Genomic DNA, 27,156 nt, shown 5'->3' on the forward strand with positions numbered 1-27,156 from the left:
TGTTGGAAAAATGTTAAACACTGTAGATATCAGCTTTGTTTTGGGTCATAGGGCTAAACCTCTCAGACATTAACCCATTTTTATTTGCTCATTTATACCTTATTACTTTTAGGTGATAGTGTATGTTTTTACAGGCCCTCAAGTTATTTTATTCAAATGTCTAATAGTGCATGAGGCAGGGTGGTGAAAGTCAGGTGCCAGCCCCTTTGACCACAAAGCATCCACCCTGATCAAGTTTCCTTGCATTGAGTTGTGTTGAAGTCTCTAAAATCTCTCAAAAGCTTGATTTGATTCCTAAAATTCACTTTCTGTCTCAAACCCAAAATACAACATTCCTGCAACAAGTATTTTCTCCTTAGTGCATTATGTGCAAAAATCAAATTGGTTAGTCTGAGGCAGCTTACCTTTTCAAAGCTCAGAATTTACTCTTTTGTGCACTAGGAGTTAGAGAGTGAATGGCCCACAGTTATGACTTAATAGGTTAGTTTTGGCAGTTTTCTTAGGTAAGCACAGGAGGAGATCCTCTTTATTGAATTTTACACTGTAAAGAGCTACTCCAAGGTTTTGCATTGTTCACATAATTAGATTCATATCTTGAGGCCTTCACAGGCCACCTTTTGTAAATCTGTGTGGAGGAGACCATTGAGCTGACAGATTTGCAGAAAAATCAAACTCATTTTTGGTGAAAGGAGACACATGAACAGCCTATTCACTTAAAGAACAAGCTGCTATCAGATCATAGGAATAACTTTGAGAACACTAATGCAGGAGATTTGACTTACAGCAGAGAACAGAAGTTTTTACACTATGTCTGGCCTCATCAACCAAGTTTTTCCCAACGCTCTGATATTTTTAGTATCCCCTCCTGTAAAATGCTATCACTATGATGTTTATGTGAAGCAAAAACACAAACATGTTACTGTCCCTAGGGCGAACAAGTGCCGACTAGACCCAATCTGACACATTGTGAAACACATTCATCATCCATCTAAATTCCTTCCTGTGTTAATCAAATGATTACCCAATACTGAGAGAATTCAGAGTTCAGGCCTAATTGCTGGGTTAGGCTGCTGTTGGCTCAGGTGAGACATACTCTGCATGCCTGTCTTCACAAATGTTAGGCAGTTTGTGTGTCAAAGAGAACAGCAGGTCTTTAGAGGAGCAACAATTAAGCTGTTAAGACTTAGTGAATATGAGGAGTCTTGCCACAAAACAAGCCATAACACCTTTTTTATTCTGCGCAGGGGTCGTTGAGATTTAATTGCATGTCAAAGAAGTAAATGCTGAATGATCTATTATTTATGGGAGGTTATCATTTTCTTTAGAGATCAAAATAGTGTTGACATTTTACAAAAACAGTTCAGTGTGGAGCCCAGTAGTGGCATCTCCACTGGTTTCAGTTCAAACAGTTTTAGTAACTGCACAGTTCAGCCATCAGTACTGTAAATCATCATGATCTCACATGACATGTACATAATTTAAAGGCAAAGTTCTCAATTCTGTACACTATACATTCACTAATAATCCAGCAACAAACATACAGAGAATTTTCATGCTGTCATTTTTGTTTAATTAAAAATGACATCAGACTCCTGGTAACATTTGTTAGCTGTGCAAAAGTAAACTAATGGGAAATAGTTCTCTTCACTCTCTTTTCACTTAACTTAACTATTACTTCAAGTTGTGGAGGTGGAATGCCTTGCATGAAATGCTGTGTGAGAAACTATTTTGTTCCCTAATATTTTACATTAACATTATAAACAAAGAGTACAAGGCGGCTGATACCAATTTACAAAGACCAAAATATTCCTGTATAAAACCATTTTTAATTCTATATGCTACAGAATATTTAAAAACTTTCTTTTCATCTTAGAGGAATAAAGCAAAAAACAAAAACTCTTTTCAACAGATATTGCAAAGGACCTCATCGAATTCAAAATAACAATATGTTTTTTTTCATATAAAAGTTGAGTGCCTGAGTACATTTTACACATTGCCCAATGTGGAAACTAATCCACTAAGGTTTTAGGGCTGTGCAATGAGTAAAAATAATAATTAAAAAAAATAATAAAAAATAACAATAAAACAGTTCCCCTTGTCAACTGATATAAATAAGCGTTCTCTTAAATCACAATGTGTAAGGTACAAAGCAGCTGTCCAACATTTGGCCCTTATTGTGCTGTGAGACAGGAGATGTTGCTCTACGATGTCAGTTTATGGGACGGCTGAGGCATCGGAGTGTGGAGGCCCACAGTGTTAACACTGTGTAGTGTAGGTGTCTTGGGTCACATCAGCTGTGTCCAGCTCAAAGTCTGTCTCGTCGAAGAGTTCAGGCCGAGGAGAATATTTCCGCCGTGAGAACTTCAGACAGAGTGCATTTCCAACCTCATCCAGATGGTGCAACACCTGAGGCCAAAGGATGACAGTGATATAGGTGACAAAATAATGCCCAAAGCGTTTGAGATAGACATGGCATATGATTTTAACTTTTTTACGCACTTGGAAGTGAAAATAAGGCTTGAGGCAGGTGATAATTATTGTGCAACTTAATATCTACTGTATCAAAGGCAATAAAAATTTTCTGGGGCATTAAAGTGACAACTCAGATTCTGAACTCCACAAACTCCTTCCCTTTCACAAGAACGAGAGCTTCACTGGAAGTGTACTGCTCCAAAATGAATGAAGTTGATACACACACACACACACAAAAAAACAACAACAACACAATTTTGAGCGGCAACATAAAGCTGGAGCTTGGAGTTACATTTGTTTTGGTTTCACTTTCGACACGCTATTCAGCCTCCTGGCTTACCAACTGTTGGAAGAAGTGTTGAAAGCAAAATTAGAACAAGCCTGTGTTGTTATGCATCCTTCAAGTTCATCCTTCAATTTTGTGTCAGCACTCAAAATCCTGTTGTGTTCTGATTTGTATCTACTGCATTCATTTGGAGCAATTCATTCCCAGTTAGGCTCTTGTTCTTGTAACAGGGGAGGAGTTAATGAACCAGACCTGGTGGATGTATTACCCTCACATGGAGCAGCAAATACTGCTACATAGGTATCACTTTAACAGTGTGGAAGCAAGAGACAAGGACGTGTGTGTGTGTGTGTGTGTGTGTGTGTGTGTGTGTACCTGGTCTAGCATGGCTCTGGTGTGTGCTGCAGACACACAGAAGCGTGCCCGGGCCTCTGTAATCGGTGTTGCTGGGAAGCCAACCACCACAACACCAATTCTCCTCTCCAGCATGGCTCGAGAGAAAGCGCTAATGAGCAACAGAAACAGACAAACCTATCAGCTATGACAAAGTGTAGTTTAGACGGCACTGAAGACAATAAAGGTGAAGCCTGCCTGAATTGATTTACAGCTTGGTATTTGACAAAAATAATATTGTATTGCTTGAGATATCTTGAGCTTTTGCCTGTTGGGGAGAGTGCGGTCATCACTGTTTTTATGTTGTTGTTGTTTTTTTTTTCAAAATAATATTTGAGATTTCTGAGAGAAAATTTCCATTACAGTCATTTCCCAAAAATCAATAACAAGCATCTGGTAGCTTGAAAAAAAGGCTTATTTTTTTCAGAGCACAGAGATCTTTTAATAATCCCATTATATCTGAATAGCATTCCAAGTGAATAGACAGAGTTAGAAGTAGAATATTATTCTGCATAAAATATTCTCTTAACAGTGTGAAGAAATACACTACACAATGTTATCCTGGACCTTGAAAACCAAATAAAACCAACAGAAACCCACTTTGTGATTTTTAGATAAAACACATGTTTTTGTAAAATAACAAAATGTAATTCCCATTTAATAAAAACACCAGTAAGATCTCATATGACCGTGACAAAACAGTTGCTGTTACTAATTAGAGATTATGCAAACAATTCAAAGCAGACACAAATTTCACTGGTGAGCAGTCTTGAAAAAGGGCCAAGTGGACCTAGGCAATTGAGGTTAGTCCATAACACTGTATACTTAATCAGCCCTGGGTAATACCTAGTCAATACCTGATGCTGCCTCTTAAGACCTCTTAATAAACTGTTTGAACCTCCTAATGAAACTGTGTGAACGTAGTAGCTGATGGAGAAGAAGAAGACAGAGAAGGAGAGAAGACAAAGAAGGAAGGAAGAAAGGGCAGAGAGGGACAGAGGAGGGAGTAAAGTGGCCACAGAGTGAGGGGATGTTTGGCTAAACCAGCAGCAGGAGCAGGCAGAGTGTAAGCTTTGCTAAAATGGCCTCACAGATGCCAAGTCTTTTGTTAACAAGCTGGAGGGATGATTTTCTTTGGACGGGCTTGAGACAAGGATGGGCTTTGCATGACATTTTCTACACCACTGGCTCATGGAACTTCTGGATCATCTAACACAGCACCCATCCAAAGTCACTGAGTGAAGATACATGCTGACGTGGTCTGGAACTGCCAGTGAAAATAAGAGATGCATTCATTTTGAAAGTGATACAAATTATTTCAAATTAGTCTTACGTAGATTGTAGCCCCCAACTGGTGGTGAATCAGCCCTGAGTGCAATTTACACGATGATAACCTTACAGAAAAAGGTAAACACATGCAGCGTCGTGCCCGTGTGGTGGGAGTTAAAGCACACTTACACCACTTTGCCTGGCATGTAGAGGAGGATTGGGACCACAGGCGAGCTGTCGTTGCCATAGATGATGAAGCCCATCTCCTTCAGTCTGGCTCTGAAGTACTTGGTGTTCTCTGCCAGTTGCTGTATCCGTCTAATGCCTACAATAACAACAAGGAGTGCAGCAAATTTACAAGTCGCCAGGCACCGATTCACTGCTCCTCTTGCATATTGCCATTGTTCTCAGTCTAGGGAGGGGATGATAATGATTTTCATGGCAGGAAAGGACATCACCTGTCAGTAGCAGCTAGTTTTGTGACTTCTCTTGGAGCCCAAACTCATCTTGAGTCCTGCACCTCCATCTGGGCCATTTCTGCCTCCGCTATGGACTTGCTCATGATTACAATTCAGCTGCAGCAGCAGATGGTTCAGTTTTGTCTGCCTGACGGCATGGTGTATGCATTTGCTTGCTGCCAAGATGAGGGATCGCAAATAGGATACGATAGATTTCGCACAAAATGAGTGACTCTGGACTGCCACTGGACCGTAGCCATGACTGAAACTGAATACAAATAATGCTTAAGTATCATGTCTATTTCAGAAAAATATATTAGGAAACAAATCAAAGGCAGCAGTGAGGCCTGCTCTGCTAACCCCCTAGGCTGCCTAACGATGTGGATCACTGGGGAGCCAGGTCGCTCCATGGCTGCAGCAGAGTTTGGCATGGCCTGGGCTTGGAATACAGCTCCGTTTCCCTTTGATTACCTGGGAACAGATTGGCAGTTCTTTCAAAGGGGTGTAAGAGAGCATTTTAAATCCCCTTATCTCAGCAGAGAGAAAAAAACAAACACCCAAGCATCTGCCAAAAAAGCACAAGCCCCATTTTGTAAATTGTTCTTCTCTGTTAAGATAAAGGGCATGGAGGTCAAAAACCTGCTGCCAGATGCAGGAGTCATGTGAGTAGGTGAGAGTTTTACTAGACTGTGTGGATGTTATGTTGTTTTGTTGCCTCAAACTAATGCTTTGCAAAAGGGGAGGAGAGATAGAAGGGGGAAAAGCAAAGTACAAACAAATCAGTCATGTCTGCAAAGATTATTTGACCTCTCGTGCAACAGCATGCTTTTCCTGGTAGCCCTCCGATGGACACTGGAGCTGATGTTTTGAAAGAGTGCACTGTTTGCTGTGTTCCCTCCCCTCCATAAGACAGGTCAAGACCGATTTCCCTGCAACAGCTATTTGCCTGGGCTACGTCAGATGCAAGGCATGTCTTGTTCAGAGCCAGAAAACAGAGTTACTCATCTCTGCAGAGAGCTATACCCCAACCACTAGAGACTAGTCCTTGACAAACCCATTAGAGCACTCTGAGATATGCACTCAGCACTCTAAGTGTTCTGTACATCCGTATGAGGCCACACAGTTCACATCTTTGCCTCTTTTTTTCCCATATGCATGTGAATAGTCTTTTCCATGTGGCACACACTGTAAGCTCTGTAGATACAGACAAAGGAACATAAACTAAAACTCATCACAGTTATCACCGTAAAGACTCATTGCTCCCATTATGACTCTACCATAATATAAATTTCCTGTGGTAATGGCACTAACTGTTATTTACTGTATGTTTTTATATGTTACTGTTGATTTGTTTGTTTATGTGAAAGTTGACCCTGCCATACTCCATGTCCTTGTTCACTTTTATTCTATCACTTGTGCTTTTTTAAATAATAAAGTAATTTCCTGCTGTCAGATAAAATAGTACAGCAACTATTACAACTCCTACTAAAACCATTAATATCACTACTAACACTACAACCTCTACTACCGCTATGATCACTACTACTAGTCCTACTACAACTACAGCCCTACAACTCTACTACTCCTGGTTCTCCTACAGCAGTACAAGCAGAAATCCTCTCAAGCGATGTTGCAACTGGTCTCAGCAACGGCTGCTTCCTTCACTGCCCTGGTGTCTGATGTCATTAAGGCAGAAATCTTTCAGAGGTACAGGTTTCATCACAACACACACATGAAACTGATTTCCTCCACGGCAAGGTCACGTGTGCACGGGGATTGCACGTCCTCTCTCTTTCTACCACTGCAGACCCCTGTAATTGCTAGCACATTTTCTAACCAAGCAGCTGTTTGCCTTTCCCTACAAGGACTGGACTTACCAGTAATGCTAACCTTGGTACTAACCTCTATATTTATGTTATTGTTTTCATAAAATTAGATGAAGGTGTATAAATTCATATGACAGTGAATGAGCAGAGCGCATAGGCAATGAAGATGAGACTGGATCAAAGCAGGAAAGAGACCAGGTGTAACATACTCACCCTCTGTGCTCCCATCATGTCCCATGATGCACTTCATGGCACGTATGATCTGCTCAGCGACAGGCGGGGACATGGAGGGGGCATATACTGCACTGTGGGAGCGGCTACGTAGGTAGTCCACCAGCTCCTATAATATAAGACAGGAATTTAACGTCATACAGATGATGTGCAGCTATGTCTGTAATGGACTTTAAATTTAAATATATATATATATATATATATATATATATATTTATATATATATATATATATATATATATATATATATATATATATATATATATTTTTTTTTTTATTATTATTTTTTTTTTCTTTGTTACTATATGCAGAAATCGCTCTACATACATCAATTGTGAGGATCATATTTTGTAAAAGCATATGTGTACAGGGTGGAACTGCACTTGTCTGTCAGCACCACTAGAGAGAGCTCATGTATAATCAACACCTGAGAATCAATTAAAACACCACTGTCTAGGCTCTGTGACTGTAGACTAGATCTTTTCCCCATGTGAGCTCTGAGGGAACCAAAGCACTACTTTAAAAAATGACCAATGATGAAGTGAGCCAGAATGGGGACCGTTATGCTCGTTATTCCTAAATGTCAGCAGTAGATTAATTCTGCAAGTGGCTGTCAAGAGGAGAGCAAGATTTCAGGAAACTGAACTGATTTGGTCATGGGTCCCTGAAGCATGTGTGTGTAAGTGGTCTGAGGTTGCAGCAGGCCGAAAGCAGTGATGGGCTGCTGCTCAGTGGCTGCGTGGTGGCCAGCGGGGGTGGGGTGATGACACAGAGCCGGAGATGCTGTCTGGCCACCATTTCCACTTGCTGCCATCTGTCTCCACTGGGCGGTGGTGGCGGTGGCCTCCTCACACACATGTGAGGGGAAGGGATTTTAGGGGAAATGCTCAAACGTAGGAAAGGAACCCTGAAACAACCTGACATCTGTTTCCATTTAAGGCTGGGGATTTTCACCGCTTTAGGGCCTCGCAGGATTTTGGTGCGACCAAGATAAACCAGTTAAGAGAACATGTCCGAAATCCATCCCACATCTGGGAAGTGGGGCAAGGAGTGACAGCTCAGAGTGTTTCTTCTCTTCTAAAGCTTAGCCACACGGCCGCAACACTGATGTGGTGATACATGGCCGCAATGCCAGCAAAGACACAAATGTAAACACACATTAACACATGCACACATACACATACTTTTACGCACGCTACACAAGTATAAACACACAGACTCACGCTCTTCTTTGCCCTGTCACCAGATGTATTTCATACCCTAATTTCAGTGCCATTCTGGCGTTTGGGTGCACGGTTAATAAACAACCCTCCACCATGTGAGGTTAAAGTCAATTATATGGAGATTGGAGTCTATTCATTGGGGCACTTATTTTCGGTACGCTCATAAAATAGCTATAATATGACTGTTTTCCAGAACACATCTGCAGAGTCTTTTGTCGGTCAACCTGAATCCACTTAATGTAGGATTTTGGGGAATTCACCACAACAACAAATAAGTCAAATCTAAAGGCTTTCTCTTGCTTTCCTCCCTGCTCTTTCCAGGCCGTTTACTACAGCCAGCTGTCAAAGAGGCAGCATGTTCCTACTTCAAACATTATCATGCTTGTTAAAGGCCATCCTGTTAAATCTGGAGCGCAGTTCCGACGCCTGCCACAAGAAGGGGCTGGCCCTCTGCCAGCTTTACCTTCTTATTATGGCAGAGCTGGGCTGAGCCAACATAAGGCATGGGCAGGAAGGGTCCCTCTCTGGATACCTAATTCAAACAACATGGCCGTTTCCTGTGTTGCTTTCTAATCAACTGCCACGAAACCGGTGCGGTTATGTACTAAAGTGTACTTTTTAATGGAGTCAAAAGGAATTACAAAGGCCTTGAGACGCAGCCCGGGGAACATTTGTTGGACACATGAGGGCTAAGAGTGGGATGGGGTGTGACAGAATAAGAGTACATTACAGAGTCCCCATCAAGACAGACCTGGGAAAAGTATTGTTTTCAAGATCTTTTTATTATTTGCTCTAGCTTGCCATGGAGCCATTTGGGTGGATGTTGCCACATAAGACAATAAGTGGCAGAGTAATTTTACACAATCACATGAAAGTATCTGAAAGTCAATTTGTTTTATTCTATTTTCCATGGTTGGCGACTTAGCCAACACTGCTGGAATAGTCTTAATGTGATTAATCCAACCCATCTGTTACTGCATGCAGGGTAAAAAAAAAAAATGCAAATATGCTTTGACCCTGTGTCTGGACCAGGAGGATTCACTGTCTTTATGGACAGTCTAGCAACCAGACCAGTGTCTGCCTGATTGGAGAAACCACACGTCTGTCTCACCTTTTCAAATGCAGGGTGTGTCACAGGTGTGCTATGAATTGGTGAAATGTATGGAAATGATAACAGTGATGATGGATGCTGTCACTTGAAATGAGCAGGACTATTAGCAAAGAACACAGTATCTCTTTGATCAACTTATATATATGAGATATACTATGAATATACTATGAGAATACATTTATTTTCTTCACAAAAGGTCATGTTGATGCTTAACATCTACTGTCTAATAAACCTTATGAACTAGCTTTATGTCATCTTAAAAGCATTATGCTGATCACAAGACCGGAAAGTACTATCCCTCTTTGTTACACAGTGTTTAGTTGAACAAATCATACACACATATGGTAAACAAAGTAAATATGAATACCAAAAAATGCACACAAAACTAAGGGGCAGGACAGTAAAGCTGAATTAATTTAGATATGCTTATAGCTACACTGTGAACATACACATATTCATGGTGATGGGGTGATAAAGAGATGATACGAATATATAAATGTTGAAGATTGTGAGACATATAAGAACCTTTTTCCCTGCGATGTAGCCTCCAGCTGCCCCGAAGCTCTTTGTGAAGGTGCCCATCATCACATCCACATCGGCTGGGTTCACACCAAACAGCTCGGTCACTCCCCTCCCTGTTGATCCCACAGCTCCAATACTGTGAGCCTCATCAAGGTACAGGTAGGCCTTGTACTTCTTCTTCAGGGCAATGACCTCAGGTAGTCGTACCACTGAGCCCTCCATGCTGAGGAGGAGAATCACACACAGATTACAGTCACAATAAGAAGCCACTCAGTAGAGCGCAGACCTCCGATATAATCATAACTGGACATTAAGGCCCTGTTTGTGCTTAGCCCCGCCCCCTTTTCAGCAATGTTGTTGCCCACATGACATACCCCTTTCAGCCAATCAGCATGGAAAGGTAGTCAGTGTCTCCTTGATGCATAACCAAATTTCGCAATGGGTTTTGTGATGTCATATGCATGCATTTGAAATCTTCAGCCCTGTTTGTGCTTGGCGTGTGTCGGGTGTGTGTCGCCTTGAGCCGTGACCACCCTCACTGCTAGATTTTGGGAGTTTATGTGGATGCATTTGGAAACTACAGTCCTGCAAAGGCCCATCCATTGCTATACCCCCTTGACAACAAATGGCCTTAAAAGTTATGCATATAATAAACAGTTTATTAAATATTTGAAATCGGATTTTGGGCCATTATTTCTCGTACAAATAAAGTTTTTTAATTGAAAGGAAAATCAAGCTCTTCATTTCCTTTATTTGAAAGATAACTGCCTCCTCACCCTAACTTCATAAATGGCAGACCATTTGCAGAAGCATATTACATAATCCCACATCTTCCAAGAACCTTTCCGCTGCCCTCTTTTTCATTTTAGTCCCGCTGCTCAGCAGACTATTCCTCTGCTCAGACGCAAGCCTTTTAAGGCTGTGAACAGGCAGAGTGAGTGTACAGCAGGGGAATGGAGCAATCCCAGACCTGCTATCCTTTTTATGGCCGAGACCCTCTGTATTCCAAATGACATGAGACACGGTTTCTCTGGGACTTAGGAGGACATCAAAGGCGAGTCCAGGATGTAGCTAAAACATGCTCCACTCTGTATCTCAGGCTTTTGATGTTCTCGGGGAGGCAACAGATCCAGCATTAGTTCTTTCAAGGCTGTAAAAACAGTCCCCTTTTCTCTAATGTCTAAGATATTGTCTGATAAAGCCAGTCTTATGAGGTGCAATTAAGCTGTCATTCAGATTAATATGATTTTGGTGGAGCGAATCATTACAGTAACGCTACTCGATAGCCATGTTCAAGTTTGATAAGAGGACTGTCACAAAACAATGACCTCCCTGGCTGACTGAGACTGAGAAAATGTGTTGGCGGAAAAATAACATGTTGAGTGAAAGCACAGTGAGCATGTGATGTTTCAGTTTGGCAGGGCTAAAATCTAGGGAAGGAGAGAGTGAGAGCAAAAGAGGGAGGGGAGAAAGGAGGCAAAGAAAATGGCTGTGATAAACAGTTGGGGATGGAGGTGTAGCCAAGTCAATCTCCGTGGCTCCATTTGGCCTTGATTTGGAGCTAATGAGCAGATGGAGAGGGTCACTGTGGCTCTGGATTGCTCACTGCCGGGAGAGACACACAATACCTTTCTCCCCTCTCCAGTAATCAAACAGTACCCAAGCATCCCCACACACACAGACACACATAAACACTATTATTCAAGGCTAGAGAGGGAAGCAATTGAAATAGAGACTATTACAGGGGGCCGCAAGACACACAGGCAGAAAGCTCTCCTCAGGTTGCAAATTCACATTTCTACCTGAGTAGAGCTCGAGTCTGGCTGTGCTAAACTCAGCTAAAGTTCACCTGACAGCCTATATTTACACAGATTGATAAAACAAAACAAGTAACTGTTTGAGTGTGTGTGTGTGGGGGGTTAAAGACGTGTGTGTTTGTCTGCCGCTGTGTGTGGTGTAATTACAGCTGACCTAAAGATGCCTTCCACCATGATGAGGATCTTCCTCCAAGGCCTGTGGGTGCGAGGCTGCCCTGTGCAAATCGCCTCTCTCAGCATCTTCTCCAGACTGTGCATGTCTGACACACACACACACACACACACACACACACACACACACACACACATAAGAAGTGTGAATGAGCAGGCAGGAGGGTGAGAAAATCAACAGATCACAATCTGTACATTGTTGGTGGGGGGAAAGACAAAGCACTGACCCCACATTATCGCATTGTAACTAAGTGCAAATCGGTCTAAACATAAAAGGGCTAGCTGTAGTTTAGAGCAAACTATATGTTTGTGTTTAATAGTATAAAAGCATAAATAACCCATAGGTTTATAAAACTGCACATTTATATGTATAATAAACGGATACACAGTGCAGCACCGAGCAAATCACAGAATGCCAAGTATGAACACCCACAGAAAGCAAACAACAGTGGGCACTATAATCATTTCCGCAGGGCAGGGCAGTTCACAGAGTACACAAAGCTCTGCTTTATCTGCCAGGAACACCTTCCACAAACTACAAAGAGGAAATACCTCCACAGCATGTGGCTAATGAATACCTGCGAAGCCTGTATCAGATAGGATTACCAGCTGAGGTAAATATGGGTTTGGCCAAAAGTGTCTCCAACAGGGTCCGGTGGGTTGCTTAATTTTACATGTAATGATAATAGAAATCACAACTGAAATTTTGCTCTCAGAAAAACAATCCCCAAGTGGCATTTATAGCCTGATAATTCAAAACAGGTAAGGGTGACATTGTTTTTGATCGTAATTCTCAGCTGCAGGAGTGCAAACTATACCAGCAGATGGCAGCATTGAATAGCTGTAGTTAATGAAGGGTATCATTGACAATCTGGGTGCAATCATAACTGCTCCCAGCTGAGCACCAAGTGAACTTGTCAGAGAATTAAATCATGGTGAATAACCTGAGGAAAGATCATCGATATCACTGTCTTACCACCAAAACAGCTTTACTTTTAATGGCAGGAAATACTTTTTTAGATAAAAATGATTCTTGAAACCTAATTGTGAAGAACAAATCTAATGTTAAGATCTGGTGATCTCACTGTTGATGGAACGCAGCACTGTGCTCTGTGTGTGCACTTGCAGGACAGGATGAGGGAGAGATTATTTCAGAATTAGGCGCTGATTTCAGATAAGCTGCCGCCCAATATGAGATACGATAGTGAACAGGACTACTGTTTTTTTATTTTTTTTTAATTTATTTTTTTTTTTAGCTAGCAACACATGCATAAAGCTTTAGATACATATAAAATGTTCACATCTTAGCTATCATCAAATAATACATACAATTGCTTGAAAGAATAACAAAGCCATCGTTCAAAAGCAGCACCTTTAAGCTAAATCTGTTTGATGTGTTTCCCACAAACAGGTCCTGCAATGTTCAGAGTGAGCAAACCAGTTTTCCAACTCTGTGGTATGAAATTCCATCTGTGCCCACAGCTAGCCCTTTTAAAACTGTAAACACCACAATGTGTCCAGAAGTTTCAGACATAGCTTGCAGTATGCATTGAAAAACATCACTTTAATGTTTCAACCTGGCTTTTGTTAAGTGGTATAACCCTCTTAGCAAACAGAAGCATTGTGCTAATGAAAGAGTGAATGAGCCTGCAGAGCATCTAGTCCTGGAGGTAGGGCAGCTGGGAGGGGTCAGCCATCAGGTGCCTGAGGGCTCTTTCCCTCAGACGCTTGGCCTCTGGGATTTGCTGGGAGGACCCCTAACTGACTCTGCTTGTACCTGTCAGGACAGATTTGCTGCCAGAGGACTGGCTCATTTGTCCTGTCTCCTGAAAGAGAAAGGGATGCTTCCAGCTCTAGCACATTGAGAGCTCTGTTATTCATGCTTAATCGTTTTTCTGCCACTTTCTACGGAAACTGACAATATAATAAGATACATTGTTACAATAATAATCTGTGACATTTCATATATTAATGTCAGTTTGTCTACTCTGTGGTGCCGATTGACAGAACACAATAGTGATTCAACCTTATGATTCATGAAGGCTTTTGCATTTGCTGTTCTCAACACCCAGTAAGTCTTTTCCGAAGAAAAATCCTCTGGGAAGTGATGCGCTTTATGTTTTTTCTGTCAGCAGAAACGGTATTTGTTGTTTGGCATAAATAAATGCACAACTAGGTTGTTAGTATGAGTAGTGATAGCCACAATGTATGAGCAGGCAGAAATTCAAATTTTACAAATAGAAAATCCAGAAAAACTAACATCCCAGTATGGATATACTGTTTGTCTGCCAAATGATCTCTGGTTCAGTGTAAAAACACCAGAGTCATGAGTGCTTAGCACCAAAGATGTTCCCCATAAAACAAAACAAAAGAAAAGAAACCCACACACACAGATCTCATGGGGTGTCACTTAAATAATGGCAGATGTTGTGTTGCCGTATGGATCACTACTACAATTCTTCATATGAAATCGTTACTGTACTTACTGTTGTGTTTGAACACACGGATGGTTGCTCCTGACAATCTGGCTCCCAAGATGAGAGACGTGTGATTCAGCTCATCACTCAGTATCAAGCAACCCTGGAAACCAGCAGAGCAAGGAGTTCATCCAAATTTCCCTCTAAAACTCTTAAGTCCAATAGCTGTAGCACTATTCAGCATTACTGGGACCAATGCATGTCGCTGTAATTTCAAAAATAAAAGTAAAGTTCATCTACATGTTTGTTCATTCCAAGTATTTAAAAGGACTTAATGAAGAATAAATCCTACCTAGATCTAACTAATCCACCATCAATTATAGAAGAGAATAATTAAACACAAACACCAGGAAGATCAAAAACAAATACAAGACATGATAATAAGTTCTGGGAGGACATGGAAAGTGAATTAGGGAAAAAAGGAAGAAGCATCGGATGGGCCAAGCCAAAAGGGGGATTACAGTTAAGCTGGTAATAGGTATAATGGCTGCTGGGAGAAATGGTTAAATGGACAATAACACAACAATGACATGAATAGATGAGGCAAGAAAAACATGAAGTGGCCAGTTTTTGTGCAAATGTCTGCAAGAAGGAAAAACAAAGACACAAAAAATGACCTCCACAATGCTAAAGCCATTCTCAAAGAACACCCTGATTTTCAATAACCTTTGATTAATAATAAGATGGTATGGAGGGTGCATCAGTTCATCCTCATGTTTTCAATTGACTGGCCTATACTTAGTGACTAAGCCAATTAGATTCTCCCTTGGGATCGAAGAAGCTAATTAGCTCTCTCTGAAATTACAGGCACATTACAGCTTTGCTCCACTGTCAAAATCAATCTGAAAGTGTGGTTCATCTTGTGAAATGGATGTAAGCAATGTTACTGCAATAACAACTGTGAAAATGAAATTCAAGGTGGCATTATATTCTTCAGTTTGTACATCAAGTGACAGTAATAGGCATATTTGGGTGAATATCAGAATGGTGGATAGAGTGTGTTCAAACAACTTGCCAATTCTCTGCTAGGCTCCAAACCATTGTTATTAAAATATGTGCTTTCTGGGGGCTTTGTGTATATGTGCTTTTGCACTTTGGCCTTGTGTAACTTCCCCTATCCAAGTCACTGATCCCACACGGTTCACCCTGGCCAATAATAACTCAGTACACTCCCCTTGCCCCACCCCATCTTCTTCCTGGTTTGATAGCCTATTCACAAACAAGTGTGTAGTGGCCCTCTGGTGTGTTGCATTGGTTGTTTAACATCATCAAGTCAGTGATTTACATTTCAACCATAACACTGTCATTTTAAGATGTTTGTTTGTTGATATGCTTATTTATCTAATGTACAGTATGTGCCTTATCTTCCATGTACATCAGAATGCAAATAAATTCAGACATCCCACAATCTCCCGAGTGCATTAGCATATTTAACACTGATGCTATAAAGACTGGCTTGCATTAGTTTGAGTGACTTCTTGCAGGCGATATGTTGACACTGTCTCAGTGACAGATCCTCTCACTTTGGCCTGGGGTCCAGCTGGCCCGGCCCCTCGCCTACCAGCAGCTGTCACTCTACTGTAGCTCTGCCTGGCGAGGCCAAGCCCAGCACAGCCTGTCCCTGTAGGATAGCATTGGCAGCACACAGACTCGGCCTCCATACCACCAGCCCCTATGGGGTTACAACGGGGCCCTCCAAATGGCCCCGAGGGGCTGCCACACCACTTGAGCCACATAAACGACCCCGTTCTCATCACTTAAACCCTAAACCCCAGGCAACCTCCCCCTCCTCCCGTCCAGTTCAATCAGAGATAGTCATGCTGTGTGTTGCCCCTGGTAACCCCGTTGCCGCCTGTGTGAACCAGGCTGGTGTGCCAACAGGCCAGAGTATGGGTAATCATACCCTTGAGTGGCGCTCTTAACAATGACTGCCCTTCCTTGTCTATGTGTCTGAATGTAGCCATGTATGCTCACAGCTTCCCTCCTCCTGGCTACTGTAATGTTTAATTATGATTTTAATTAATGAGGGTGGGTGGGGAGTTGTTAGCAGCTGAGTTTAGTTGACTGTTATTCATTAATTTAGGCCATATGCAAGAGAGGAACAAAAGCTAGGCTAATTAGATTAATTTATGCTGTTCTGTGAAAGCAGCAGCCTTAGAACAGGATTTCCTTTGTGTGGTACGTAACATTTAGTGTGTTTAAATCGCATACCTTGCCAACAAGTGCAGGGATGTTCATAGAGTTGGTGGCGAAACCCATCCCAAAGACCATGGAGGATTCCACACCAATGAAATTGGCCACAAGTTGCTCCAGTTCCTCATGGATACTCAGGTTACCTACGGGGCATAAGTTACCAAAGGTGACACACCCTGACAATGCCGTTGTGCCTCTTGTTTGATCTGGCAGTCTTTCAAGTCTTGCCTGGTTTTTACTGGTTGCCTAATCAAGTTGTGACAGAAGGTAATGACTACCCATAGAAGACCAGAGACACAAGGGGAAAAGCCTGGACTACCAGAAAATCATATCTCAGTGACGCTCACTCTGTGGGGATTTGGAAAGATTTATAAAGATTCGAGATGTGGCAAATTTGTAATTTCGTAGGACCATCCTTTTTCGTCCCAGGTAATATCACAGCAGTGAGTGTGGCAAGGTTTAAATGACTCTGCAGCACAATTTGGGACCAAGCAGTTGGTTATAGGCCACTCTGACAGGTGTGGCCCCAAATTCATTTAGAAAATTGATCAGAATGTAATCTGCCACCTGACATGGTGTTTTTCTGTTTTGTGCAATAAAATTGGTATTTTCTGGCGTCCCTCGGGTGCTTTCACTGCTGCCCTCCTGGTTAGCTGATAAAAAAGAATTACTGGTATAATTGTGAACCACAGGGAGAGAGAAAGGCAGTGAAAGGTCCATATATATCTTTTATTTCTAGTGGCTCTGGGCAATGGTATATTACAGAGAAATATATTACAACATATTATTGCTATAAATTAGACTGTTGAGGCAAAAAATGCTCTAATCCTAAGATATCTGTAGCCATTAGGTGCAGATATCTCAGTGGTGATGCTGACTGTCCTTCTTCATGCAGTGACACCACTTAAATATGCAAAAGAAGGCAATACTAACATCATGACAAAAATACAAAATAGATGCTTCATTTTAAGTTTTTGATCTTAAAATACTTGGTTTGGGGCAGGGATGAGAGTGGAGAGCAAATGTTTTCTCCAGTGGAGCAGCATTTTTTTTCACTTGCCCTGGTGTACACTGCAAAAATCTTCATCTCAGTGAGTAATTTGTCTCATACTGAATCTTAATATCATGCTTTTCTTCAAACAAGTGGGGAAAAACTGTCAGTGGTAAGAGATAATCACACATCTTTCCTATGCGAATCAACCTCTTTCCAGAATGTTCTTGAATCAAGTGTCACTTTCTTGATACTAGTGGGCTGATCTGTCTAAAGGCTGATTTATGCTACTTTTTGCATTCACGGCGCTCACAGCACAAACAGCACGGGTCTGCAAATGGCACGCTATAGGAAGGAAATGCAAGGAAATGGTATTCAACCAATCATCATCTGTTTATTCTATACAGCCTCCGCGGCAGTGCACCATGTTTTTGCAAAAATTGCGAGGTGCATGGCACGGCTACAGAGCTCTGTTTTGACCACTATCATTGCGTCATTCTGCCATTTGCAACACTCACGCCGTGGACACCATAGCGAGCGTTAACCAGCCTTTATTCTGTCTTGTTTCAACATAATCATACTTCCTGAAACAAGTGAAACAGCACTGGAAACAAGTGGGATTTTTTCACTCGAAGGAAAACAAGATTTTCGGATGGAATTATGAAAATAAATAACTTGTCCTGATAGGCTCTTGCAGTCTGTCTGTAACCCCTGAGACATTCAAATACATGAATTCAATCAACCTAATCAGCTTTAATAAACTTGCTAGAAACCATATATTAAACATAGTGTTGTGACATCATCAGGCAATCAATACCCGGCAATGAGCGGACAGTGCATTAAGTCCCTATCACTGGTCTGATAAGTGAAATATTTAAAAAGCTCAGGCATTACAGGGCTCCCACAGATTGAAAGTTTCAGACAGGAGGGTGGATATTAAGTGGTTTGTATTAAAACGTAATGCACTGAAGCAACTCTCTCTTTATAGTGTTTCCCATTCAATGCTTTCCATCAGGATCTGCGCCAAGTCAAATCGATTCATACATTTCCTCAACCACTCAGGCTTATAGCTCCTGCCGGCATGTGCAGCTTTTTTAATCAGACTTCATTGGCATTCGTTCTCTTGAAAGAACATTTTACTCAGGATTGGCTTCATAGGCCTGCCTCTTTATTGATATACTAACCTCACATGGGTCTTCGTTTGTGGCCGCTCTTAAGGTAAGTGAGAGTGGACTCCATTACACCGCACCTACTGGTTACATTGATTAGCTGAAATCAAATTATAATTATGCTACCGTATGCATCTGATTAAACTTGGTCAACTGTCCTCTGAATTACATTAAAGGTCTGCTGAGCCAATTATCAACATTTTTTGACAAGAAAGCCATGTAAGTATTACCACGCTTGGAAACCAAGTCTAACTTCCATGGTGAGAAAATAAAGATTTGCAAGACTCAAATAAAACTTTATGTTTATTATGAACTCATGCCTGAGGTATTCCTTTAAAGTTTTTACAACTAGATAGCCCAGTGCAGTTAATCATTTCTATTCTTGACCTTGACTGAATGTTTTAATGTTTTTTTTTTTTTTTTTTTTTTGTTCTATTTTGTTTTTTTTTTTGGTAATCTGGCTAGACAAATATAACATTTGTGCCTTGTAAATATTTGTGTATGTAAACATGCATGAAAGCCCTAATATTATTTATTATACTGCACAAAGTAGCTGCACTTGGTAGGTATAACTACTTGTCGTGCCTTTAAAAGAACTGTACTTTCATCTAATTTTGGTTAATGATTGTATGAAAAATAGGAGACACTAGGCTACCCATTAATACAAGTCCATGAATGTTTGACATGTCATGTTTTTGAACAGACTAGTCAAGCATACTTTAGAGTAACCTGCCCCTTTAATCTTATTTAAAAAAAAAAAAAAAATAAAAATAAAAAAAAAGAACAAAAGAAACACAACTATAAGTACTTCCCAAAGTTCAGGACAGTCAAAGCATGTCATCTCAGAACAAAGAAAGGGGAAGTATGTAGTTTCACTATGCTGCCATTTCAATATAGAACAAACCACAAAATGTATTTCCTGTATTCCCTGCATGCTTCCTTGGCCTTAAATCATCATCATCTTTCCATTAATAATATGAAAACATACTGTGTACTTTCAATGGCTGTACGTTCAATGCACTTTCTCTGTAATTTAATGTAGCAGCCAGTAGAGCAATTGGATGGGAGAAGAAAAAAAAGCAAAAAAACAAACGGCGCTCTCTGTGCACTCACATGCAGCGGTGGGAGAGGACTTTGTTCTTGTGGTTTTTAGGTAACCTTAGCGACTTAATATCAATGACTTCAACTTGTTATTGTGTGCAAGTATGTCATTGCAGTCGAGCAAGAGAGAGTAAATTTTATTTGGACAGGTAATGTCACATGCCACAATAATGTGAAATGTTATGAGGAAGTAATAAGCATAGGCGAGGACAAGTGTGACAGTTGTCTCAGTTTCAGTCCCTCTCCACCTTGCCCACTAGTGTGAAAATGCAATGTGTTGGCCAGAGAGAGCAGTGGTAGAAAGGGAGGGGTCAAAAGGAGAAACTGTTAAATCAATCCGATTATGCAGAGAAGAACTGAATTAACACACTACAAAACATCCATCACATCACCTACTTCTGATATTTAACCCTGGAAAAGATAAAACTGTTGATTTAATACGTGAAACTTCACTTAAATATGAAGGTAATGACTTGTACTGTCCTGTACTTCTATATCCTAAAAACATTTAAATGACAGTTAACATTTCAAAAATCATGCCCTAATGGTTCAAACTCTTTTACAAACTAATGCTGCACAAAGTCTTAATCATTTTTATAATCTGATTTTATTAGAATATTACATATTCTATTTGATTGAGTGGTGTGCTTTGGGTAAATTTAAATTAAAGATATCCAGCACAAATAGATTTTGAAATTCTTGTGCGCCGCAGAAATGTAAATCGTTGCATGTGAACTAGAACATGGGCGATGATGGTGTCACCGCTCCAACAGAGTCAGCAGAGTTTTTAATAATTGATGATTAAGGTCTCATGGGAGAGATGCTTATTATTCCTTAAGTCTCGGCGAACCAACTGAAACACATTGCAAACCCACGGAAAAACAGTCCCATTTTGAAAGAGGAATAAACATATAAATAAATCACACAAATGAATAATGGATGGTGCAGGGGGTGGGCTTTATACTTGCACTCTGACAAACATACACATGACTAATGATCATGTGCTCTTTTATTCCACTGGTTTCCTCTGTTCCTGTCTCAGAGGCCTGTCAGATCGCTGATTTTGTGCGAAGCTACGCAGCACCTCAGCCCACTCTGTGTGAGTGCTGGAGCCTATATGTCATCTCACCCTCCGCGAGCCCACTCTCAGCAGATATATAGCGTCAGAGGTACCATAAACTAAAAGTCACCGACAGAGAGAAAAGGAAACATTTCTTCTTAAGTAGACTTTGCTAAAAATGTAGCCCGTCGAGTGAGCTCCATCATGCACACCTGTTTACCCATAGGCAGGTTTTGACCTATCATTACAGAGCTGAGAGCCAGTCGTCAGGTTTCACCGCTGCAACACCGGCATACTGGACACCGACTGACCAGGTTAAGACACTGGCGCACACAGGCATTTAGACACGATCAGAGGCCAGGTTAGAAGTGCAGAGAATAAAGCACCATACAAAATTCATCTGAAGCCAAAGATCCCACTTTCAGATCCTCGCTGTGCCAACACTGCCACTGCTCACATTCTTCTGTGGCCTGTTTTATGTCCTGGGTGTTTCATAATGTTATGTTACACTGCGATACCATTTCCCAGCACTGCTCAGCGTGGACCAGTATGTAATGATCTCAGCTTATGCCCAAACGGTACATAATTTAACAAAGGTTGAATAATTCATATAACGTTACAGCCACTGGAAGATAATTAAAGGTTCAGGCAGTATAATTCATGAGAATGATAATAAACGATGGCACATGTGATAAGAGACATGAAATTTCCAGTTTGATACCCAGTCATGTCATCAGGGCCTAGAAGGGCATTTTATCATACTTACAGAAAATTTGAAGCCCTGTAAAACAAGGCATAAGAAAACCCAACTATGAGCATTTTTGACTTGACTGAAATATGAAGTGGACATTTTTTACTCAAGACTTCTAGATAAAATGGATCGCCTCGCTGAAAGTATCTCAAAAGGGCACTAAAAACATAACCCATTTTAACAGTTTTTCATCTCTGGAGTTGAAAGTTGACCACAAACTCACCTATTTCCTGCCTTGTGCTGCACACCCCTACCCCATACTGGCACGCTGTGTCGGCCACAGTCTTCAGGAAGTCTGCGTTGTTTTCAGCAAAACCAAGGTAGTTGTACGAGCCCATGTTGATGACATCGTGTATTGTCTTCCCAGTTAACCTGCCAGTATGTTAACGTTGCCAATCAATTTGTATTCTGTTGATATCAGTTTTTTTTTTCTAAACACTCCCACATTCAATTTATTATTTATTACATGGATTATACGGTGTCAACATTCAAGAAAATACAATTGGCAGTTATAAACTTGTCACTTCATCAGAGGATTTCTATTCATGACAAGCTCAATTATAGCAGTGTTTGATTTACTCAAGGTGAATACCAGTGGTTGTAATCTTAAGCTGATTCATTATTATAAACAGGAATATATATTTAGTGCATACTTGAATATTTGCAACAAGAGAAACAAGAGATTATGCTCTTGCCTAATCTGTAATGCCACACCGGTGCACGGCTCCCTAAACAATAAAATTTGATCTGAAAATAAAAGCTTGGAAGCATAAAACTAATATCCAGGATCATTTACTTGGGTCAGGCAAGGTTTTAGCTTTTTGCAGAACTCACTTAGTTGTGAAAGTTCAAGCAAACATCACCAGATCAGTCTTCATTGACTGTCAAGAGAATACTTCCTCACTGGACATCACTATCAGAGTTTTTAGAAGTAATTTCAGGAGCGGCACTCTATTTCATCGACTGACCTACTTCTCTTTGCTCATGTAAACCTGCACACCTCTTCAAAGCCAATCTACATGCCTCTTCTCCCACTCACAGGGCCTGTCCCATTTCTATTATATCTATCCATGCTAACAACTCATATGCATTAGTCACAATCTTTTGTACTTACTTACCTAATGAATTAGGAGCTTGACCTGCTGAACTAATAGTCAGGCTCTTGATTGTCTGGTTTCTAGCCCACAGACTGTTAAGTTCAGTAACATCTGCTAGATTGCCTTACCCTGGAAGAACAACATTTTCATATATAAAAACTAAGCCTAGGTCTAACCTGGTCTGTCACAGAGGACTGGATTGCAGTACCTGAATGTCCAGTTGTAGTCATCAGATACCCTCTCCATCAGGTCAAAAACAGGACCTGGAAGGCTGCATATGGGACGGTTCCAGTTGTCTCGTACCCTCATGTACAGGTTACGGGTATAAAAGTTCTCAAAATCTTGATACAGAGGCACAAAATCCTGAGAACAGAGGGAAGCATATTAAATTAGGGATACTGATTGGTTTCACTGATGATTAATGCATCGATTTTTTCTTCTATAACTCCTTTAGTCTTTCCAGTGTCAAAAGTAATAACAAATGCCCATTGGAAGTTGCCAGACCCCAAAGTGGTATCTTCACATTCCTTCCCTTATTCTTGCCACTAGTAAAAAAGTATCAATTTTATTAATATCTATGCATATACTGAGCAATACATTAATACATTACTGTTTTAATGACAATCGATGAAGAAAAGTAAACAAATCTTTGGCCTGTTAATGATCTTACTGAAGCTGTTGGTCATGTTTATTTGACATATAATGAAAATGATGCATCAATTATCAAAATTATAATCAATTATTATTTTTCTGCCCATTGACTAATCAATTAGAACACCACAAAAAGCCATTAACATAAAAAATCTTTGCCCTAGAGTGATTACACTGAGGTGGATTCGTGATAAAGCCTCTGAGAGAGTGAAAAGAGGTGAATAATTAAATCTGGAATGCTGAATCACAACAACAGTGCTCTCCAACCACTGTAGCACAGCAAAGGGACCTTGACATACAGGACAGTGCCATTTACTGTGCCTATTTCTGTCTTTGCCTCTATTAACAACAATGAACATCTGATCCACTGAAGCCAACCTAATCAGGGCAGAGCCCACATAAAGCTCTTTCCCCCTTGAGATTAACTCATAAAGTGACCCTCATCAAACACAGGGAGCACACTGCTTGCTTATCCCCCGTACAAAATGCTTTACTCTTGTTGTTGATCTATGTGCTTTTTACCGTTTCTGGTTCACCAGAAAGCTAACACAAACATTGGTACAGAAATGTCTTTGTTCAAGGTTAGAGCATTTAATATAGGCAGTGAAAGAAAAAAAAACGACATCAAACACTAAAAGCTTCATTCTGTAATTTTTAGATATACGAAATGGAATATACAGTGGCATCATGCCTCCCATTTACCAATGCTCAGGCGTTATCGAGAATCTAAAAGCACATTAACACAGAAGGAACGTGATTCCACTGAGAATTAATTAGGTCTTCAACAGATATTCTCTGTGGTGTCCTGTCTCACCCATGGCAACATAAAAGTGCACAGAAACATGAAGGAAGAAAGCAGAGGGGATAGCTTAAGAGCAAAAATTTAAATAATTGGAGGAAAAACAAAATGTGTTGACACTCCAGGCATGGATGCCAACTGTGTTTGTGGCTGTGTGTGTTGTGTGTCTGTTTTCCCCACCTTCTGTTCCTGTCTTTCCTGGGCGAGGTGGCACTTCTCTAGGCCCACAGCTCTGAGGAAATCTCTGAAGTAGCCAAACAGGGTGACGATGCCAAAGCCCAGGTATGTCAAGACAGCCACATACATGGGCGCCTGTTCAAAGGACTCCTGACTGTGTTGCCTGAAGGCAACTCCATTCCCTGTGCCATTTTTCTATACAACAAGAGGCCCACATAAGCTTTCTTACATTGCAGACAGCGCAAGAGAAAGCAATAACACTTGAATAAAGGTGCCCTGGTTTCAAAAGAAGATGTATAATTTGATTAGTGGACAAATCAGCTCACTTTAATTGAGGGAGGACAGCAGTGTACCAATGCACAAGATAATCAAACACTGTATTTTGCACAGTGTAGCATACATGAAATACAAGTGATGTAACTGAAAAAAGTGACAATACAAATATTATCAAAATGCTAAAACAAACAAAACAGAAAACGTTGTTGTATAATGTGGTAAACATAAAAAAAATGCATTACAGGGCAACTGCATGAACCCAATATGCTTTGATGGAAGTGTTAACCTGATGTGTGGTCATGGAAATGCATGTTATTTTCTTTTCTAGGGTCAGCTGGTCAAGTTAGTGAAGGATACATTAAAATTAAATGCAGAGAAAATACTTATATTAAAATGTATAGGTGGTATGCAAACGCATGCTGCTCATTATGGATGGAATTTCAATTAGGCATTTTTAACTGTGTTAATAGAGCCATCCTTTAGAAAGACTGCAAAATAATCTTTAATTCTGTTGGAAGGATGCAGTGCTATTCTTCAGCCAGAAATTGCAAACAATTGCAAACAAATTTCTCTTAACTACTCAACAGAGCTGACATGTAATGGCTGTGACAGTCATCGCCTGTGATTTGCATCCTTTTCATACCTACAGTAACCATTCAGTGACATGTAGATTGGGGTCAGCATCACCATGGCCAATGGCCATTCATTTGTGTTTTTTAAAATGAAAAACACAAGCTGTACTTGTTCAATTGCTCTGAAAAATCCACCCCTGGAGTCTGTATTTCATACATTTATGAACTGTTGTGATGCAAATGATAAAAAAAAAAGACTTCATTAAACTAGTCTACAGACTTTCTCTCACTTGCAGCAGATGCAGTAGGTATGGTGCTTAAATTTTTACACTGGTGGTAAGAATGCAAACTGTAGCCCATGACACTCATAAAATATAAAACACGTAAGCTATTTTAACAGCTTTGAGTGGGACATCTGTGTTTTACTGGGTCAAAGCAATCAATCTGAATAGTCTTTTTTAGTGGCCCTGCCATCAGAAAAAGTGACTGCAGAAGGCACTGCAAAAAATATCTAGTTCAACAAGTCATTCAGGCTCATATTCAGTCTTAAAGTCAAATTTAAAAAAAAAAAAAAAAAAAAAAAAAAAAGTATGCCAGCAGGCTGAGATAATCCCACTTGTTTTCAATGCAGTATCACTTGTTTATGGATTCTTTTTTTAAATCTGGAAACAAGTATGAATACGTTCAAACAAGGTGGAGTGAAGCAGATAATCCCACTAGCATCAAGGAAATGACAACTGATAAAAAAAATAAAAAAAAAATACTGGAAACAAGTTGATCAGTTTGTAAACAAGTGAGATTATTTTATCCCTCAATTCTTTTACTCAGGTTGAGTTTTGATTTGTATGCATTTATTTACTATTTAGCCTACTTTGCAGTGTAGTATCCTAATTGGCATACTGTGATTTGTGAGGATATTATAGAGATGCCATAGCAAAAGAGAAAAATAGATATAACTTGGGTATGGACAGTGATATGCAAAAAATCCTTCGAGGCCGATAAAGTGAGCAAAATCTCGTTTTTGAGTACCACAAAACATCAAATCGCCATTGTAAGTGGTTGTTCCGCACCTTTATCCTGCAGGGCGCCAGCGACTAAGGCGTTTCTGAGTTATGAGATCCTGCCTCGTCACAGTTCAGGTAAAAAGTAAGGCAGCATTTGGAAAACAGACATACACACTGTATCTCTCTCACTCTGGGAAAGTTACTTGTCAACGTTTAAAGGGTAAAAGTGTAACAATTAGAGGTGAGGAGCAAGTTCATTAAGGGCCTGAACGCACCAAATAATTTCATGAGAAAAAAAAAAAAGAAGAAGAAGAAGAAGAAGAAGAAGACATCCTAGAAAACACAGTCGTAATGTTAGCCTCCCCGCTGCTGACAGTCACAACATACCTCTCTCTCGCTGTGACAACCACTTTTCTTGATATCTCTGTTTTTCACACCGTTCAAATGTGACCGTAAGTTCCCGTTAGCAGCGGTTCTTGCCATGACTCTGCAAATGACAGCGGCGACTGAACCCTCCGCTGTGTTTTGGTGTCAGGTAATGCAACCAAAGGCTGCTTGGTGAGTTTACAAAGGTGACTTCCTCCTTGTCCTGTTGCCTCGGCTCAGCCTCCCGCCGCCGCTGTGTCACAACACCAAGGTTTTGTATAAGACACAGTGCATTCTCTTATTTGTGCATGGATAATGTCCACCTGTCAATTTTTTTGGGGGCACCTTCCTTGTGATCATTTTCAAGACCCAGTTCTCTGTTTACCAAAAATGAAACTTAGCAACAAGGTTTAAGTGGTTCTGCAGAGGAAATTGAAAGTGCACTCCATTTTAACTCTTAAAGTAACTTCAAAGTAAAAAAAAAAAAAAAAAAAAAAAAAAAAAAATGAGTTATAAGAAAATAGGTCAATAAGGTGGATTTTTTTTTTTTTTTCTGTGCAGCGTATGAAAAGTAAGTTGCTCAAGACTGGCAGTGTGCAACCTTATCGTTTACTGTGGCTTTTATGTGCCAGGAAGTGCTGAAGAAAAAAACAAAAAGCCGCAGTGCATCAAGTGCTATGTCCACAGTTAACT

General features: G+C 40.5%; 1 protein-coding gene across 1 annotated transcript; it reads right to left on the minus strand.

Annotated features, from left to right (window-relative positions):
* Positions 1 to 1,234: 1,234 nt before the first annotated feature.
* Positions 1,235 to 26,724, minus strand: sptlc3 (serine palmitoyltransferase, long chain base subunit 3). Its single transcript, XM_030071362.1, has 12 exons — positions 26,485 to 26,724; positions 24,249 to 24,440; positions 22,827 to 22,981; positions 21,745 to 21,893; positions 16,468 to 16,592; positions 14,266 to 14,359; positions 11,763 to 11,868; positions 9,795 to 10,014; positions 6,918 to 7,044; positions 4,610 to 4,745; positions 3,134 to 3,263; positions 1,235 to 2,406 (listed from the first exon to the last, which is right to left on the minus strand). The coding sequence occupies exons 1-12, from the start codon at positions 26,578 to 26,580 to the stop codon at positions 2,257 to 2,259; spliced, it is 1,680 nt and encodes a 559-aa protein (XP_029927222.1). The 5' UTR covers positions 26,581 to 26,724; the 3' UTR covers positions 1,235 to 2,256.
* Between the last annotated feature and the right edge of the window lie 432 nt (positions 26,725 to 27,156).

The sequence above is a fragment of the Myripristis murdjan genome, chromosome 15 (genome assembly GCF_902150065.1).
Source record: "Myripristis murdjan chromosome 15, fMyrMur1.1, whole genome shotgun sequence".
Lineage (NCBI taxonomy): Eukaryota > Metazoa > Chordata > Actinopteri > Holocentriformes > Holocentridae > Myripristis > Myripristis murdjan.

What these genes read in the sequence shown, in the direction of transcription:
- sptlc3 (XM_030071362.1), bottom strand. Translation starts at nt 26,580, where the DNA reads ATGGCAAGAACCGCTGCTAACGGGAACTTACGGTCACATTTGAACGGT. An exon ending in GTTGTCACAGCGAGAGAGAG is followed by an intron (nt 24,441 to 26,484) that starts GTATGTTGTGAC and finishes CTTGTTGTATAG; the next exon opens with AAAAATGGCACAGGGAATGG. An exon ending in ATGGTGGAAGGCATCTTTAG is followed by an intron (nt 10,015 to 11,762) that starts GTCAGCTGTAAT and finishes TCTCCTCCTCAG; the next exon opens with CATGGAGGGCTCAGTGGTAC.